General features: G+C 52.2%; 1 protein-coding gene across 1 annotated transcript in view; it reads left to right on the forward strand.

Annotated features, from left to right (window-relative positions):
* FPGS (folylpolyglutamate synthase) overlaps nt 1-1211 on the forward strand; it is a 9284-nt gene extending 8073 nt beyond the window's left edge. The window contains exons 10-12 of the mRNA XM_015830139.1: nt 364-439; nt 564-630; nt 784-1211. Coding sequence (XP_015685625.1) covers nt 364-439; nt 564-630; nt 784-1211 — 571 coding nt within the window. The remainder of the gene's footprint in view (nt 1-363; nt 440-563; nt 631-783) is intronic.
* Nucleotides 1212-3045: the final 1834 nt, after the last annotated feature.

The raw sequence follows: 3045 nt of genomic DNA on the forward strand, positions 1-3045 counted from the left end.
GAAGGAAGGAAGGAAGGAAGGAAGGAAGGAAGGAAGGAAGGAAGGAAGGAAGGTAGAAAAGGAAGGAAGGAAGGAAGGGGCAAAGTCTAATGAATTCTATAATTTTGAGGTGTCCTAGAAGGAAGGAAGGAAGGAAGGAAGGAAGGAAGGAAGGAAGGGACAAAACCTAATGAATTCTATAATTTTGAGGTGTTCTGGAAGGAAGGAAGGAAGGAAGGAAGGAAGGAAGGAAGGAAGGAAGGAAGGGACAAAACCTAATGAATTCTATAATTTTGAGGTGTCCTTGAAAAGGAAGGTAGAAAAGGAAGGAAGGAAGGGAGGAAAGTTCTGATATAAGGACCATTTCTTTCCCTGCATTTACAGCGGTTCCGAAGTCCGAGTGTTGCTGTTCAACGTGACCGGAGACCGGGATACGGCTGCTTTGCTGAAACTGTTGCTGGTGAGTAATTTTCCTTATTTCCACAGCCTCCTGTCCCTCCAGCTGGCGCGCAATTCCTCAAGGATATATGCACAAAACGGGACTGCCGCTGCTTGACACCCCCCTTCACTCTTTCTCTTTGCAGCCCTGCCATTTTGATTACGCCGTTTTCTGCCCCAACTACACCGAGGTGTCGACGGTGGGGAGCGCAGGTAGGTGTTGAGGAGGGGGGGTCTCTTGAGGACCAAAGGGGTCTTCAGGCTTTTCCTGACATTATTTGCAAAATCCTCGGGCCTGGAGAGGTGAGTATGGGCCTCATCCTGACGCCTCCCCTCTCCTCCTTCGTTTCCGCACATCTTCTGCAGACCAGCAGAACTTCAACGTCACCTTGGAGAACGTCCTGACCCGCTGCCTGCAGAATCAGAACCACTGGAATCGTCTGATGGAGGCCAAGTTGACGCAGGACCCGTGGTTCCCCGTCTTGCCCGAGGTGGGGGGCTGGCTGAAGCAGCCCCCGCTTCACAGCCCGCCTCTCTTCGCCGCCTCCTCGGCTCGTCCGCTCAATTCCAACTCCTTAGTCTTCCCTTGCATCTCGCACGCCTTGCAGTGGGTCACGCAAGGCAGGGACCCACACTTGCCGGCGCTGGCGCCCCAGGGACTCCACCCGCACCCCGTGGCCAGCAGCGGGGCCGTTCTGCTCAAGGAAGCCGTGGCCATCCGCGTCCTCGTGACGGGCAGCCTGCATTTGGTGGGGGGCGTCTTGAAGCTGCTGGACCCCAGCCTTTCTCAGTAGGCCTCCGGGAATGCCATCTCCTGCCAACACGGACAGGGCAGTAGAGACCTTGAGGTCCTACTCCTATCCATGGTGTGGCACCACGGGGCGCGTCCAGCCACGCCATTCCTGGGGGAGCCCGGCTGAATCCTTGACCCAAGCGAATTGAGCTCCAGACAATTACAGTTGATGGCCATCTAGCTGATGGTTGAACGTCGATGGTTGAACCGCTTGAGGTCCAGCTGCTCCACAAGCTTGGAGACACGGTTCTTCTTCTCATAACCGAGGGAGGACCCTCTTGTGGGATCAACCACCTCCTCCAGCCTCGAGCAGTGGACGGGAGGCATCCATACATGATGTTTCTCAACACAACCGAGGCCAGATAACAAGCCCGCCACCGCCTCGGAGACTCCCACGTGCCTTCTCAACGCGCCCATTCCTCGTGTCTCTTCGATGTTTCTCTGCATTTTTTCATCCCCGTCTTTGTCACTCGCTGCCTTGATCCATTGGGCTACCCTTTGGGGACGCTGCTACTCATTTGTCACAAACTATTTCTCCCCCCCCCCCCTTTGAGCTCCCCATCTCTGCCTCTGGATCCCATTTTGGGGTGGTGGACAACCGAAGGGACCAGTCGTTTGGGTTACGATGCGTCTGGATGCTTGGTGCCCACCACAATCTGAGGTCCAGAACAGCAGGCTAGCTGGACCCACACTCTTGAGTAGGGCATTGACAGCCTTGGGGGGGGGGACATCTAAGATCTAAGTGCCTTCTTTTTTTGGGGGGGGGGAGAGAAAAAAAGAGTCACTGTGTTCTTCCAATGAGCTTCCAAACTCTCTGATTTCTCTGCTTTCAATAATTTTGGGGTTGTGGGACCAAGCCTTTCAACCCAGCCCCCCCCCTCCTGGAATTTGGCTCGACAATTGCCCAGATCCATTCTTATTAAAACACGGGGAGGGGGCGTCAGATTACGCCTCCCATCTTCCCACCCTCCAGGCAGTGGCTGATGGGAGCTGAAGTTATAATAATATAATATAATAATAATAAAAAAGTTGGAAGGGACCTTGGAGGTCAAATTGGGTTTATCTGGGGAAGGGGGAGCTGGGAGAAGAGACCCAGGTTTGCTTCGGGGGGGGGTAGCCTTTTAACCCAGGAAGGGGGACAAGGGCTAAGGCCTTTCAAACTTTTTCCCAGGGAGGAAGGAAGTAATAATAATAATAATAAAGTTGGAAGGGACCTTGGAGGTCATCTAGTCCAACCCCCTGCTCAGGCAGGAAACCCTATACCATTTCGGACAAAGGGCTGTCCAGTCTCTTCTTAAAAACTTCCAGTGTTGGAAGTTTCCCAACTCCAGCTTCTTTAACCCACTGGGGGGAATTCTGCAGGAGGAATGAGGTAGTTTGAGGTGTGTGTGTGGGGTGGTGGTGGTAGGGAGGGGTGCGTGCGTGTGTGGAAACCTGATCAAAATGTTCCTCGTTTGCAGCCTTGCCTGGATGGCCTCGTCTTTAATTTGGGGGAACTTTGGGTGTTCTTAAGATGCCTCCGTGCTTTTCCCATCTTTCTGCAAATACTTTGGGTTAAGAACTTTTTTTTAACTCTGCTGGAAGGCTTCATTTTTTTTTAATCCCTTGGGGCAGTGAGAGTAACGAAGGGAGGGGAGGTCCTATAAAACTAGTCTAGCTTCTCTTTGCAATCCCTTCCCTTCTTCATCCTTCCCTTCTTTATTCTTCTTTTTCCTTTCCTTTCCTTTCTCCTTCCCTTCCCTTTCCTTCTCTTTCTCATCCTTCCTTCCTTCCTTTCTTTCCTAGTTCATATCCAGGATATTTTCCTTTCCCTTCCCCTCTCTTTCCTTTCCTTT

This window comes from Protobothrops mucrosquamatus, unplaced genomic scaffold (genome assembly GCF_001527695.2).
Source record: "Protobothrops mucrosquamatus isolate PMUCROS unplaced genomic scaffold, P.Mucros_1.0 scaffold8781, whole genome shotgun sequence".
NCBI lineage: Eukaryota > Metazoa > Chordata > Lepidosauria > Squamata > Viperidae > Protobothrops > Protobothrops mucrosquamatus.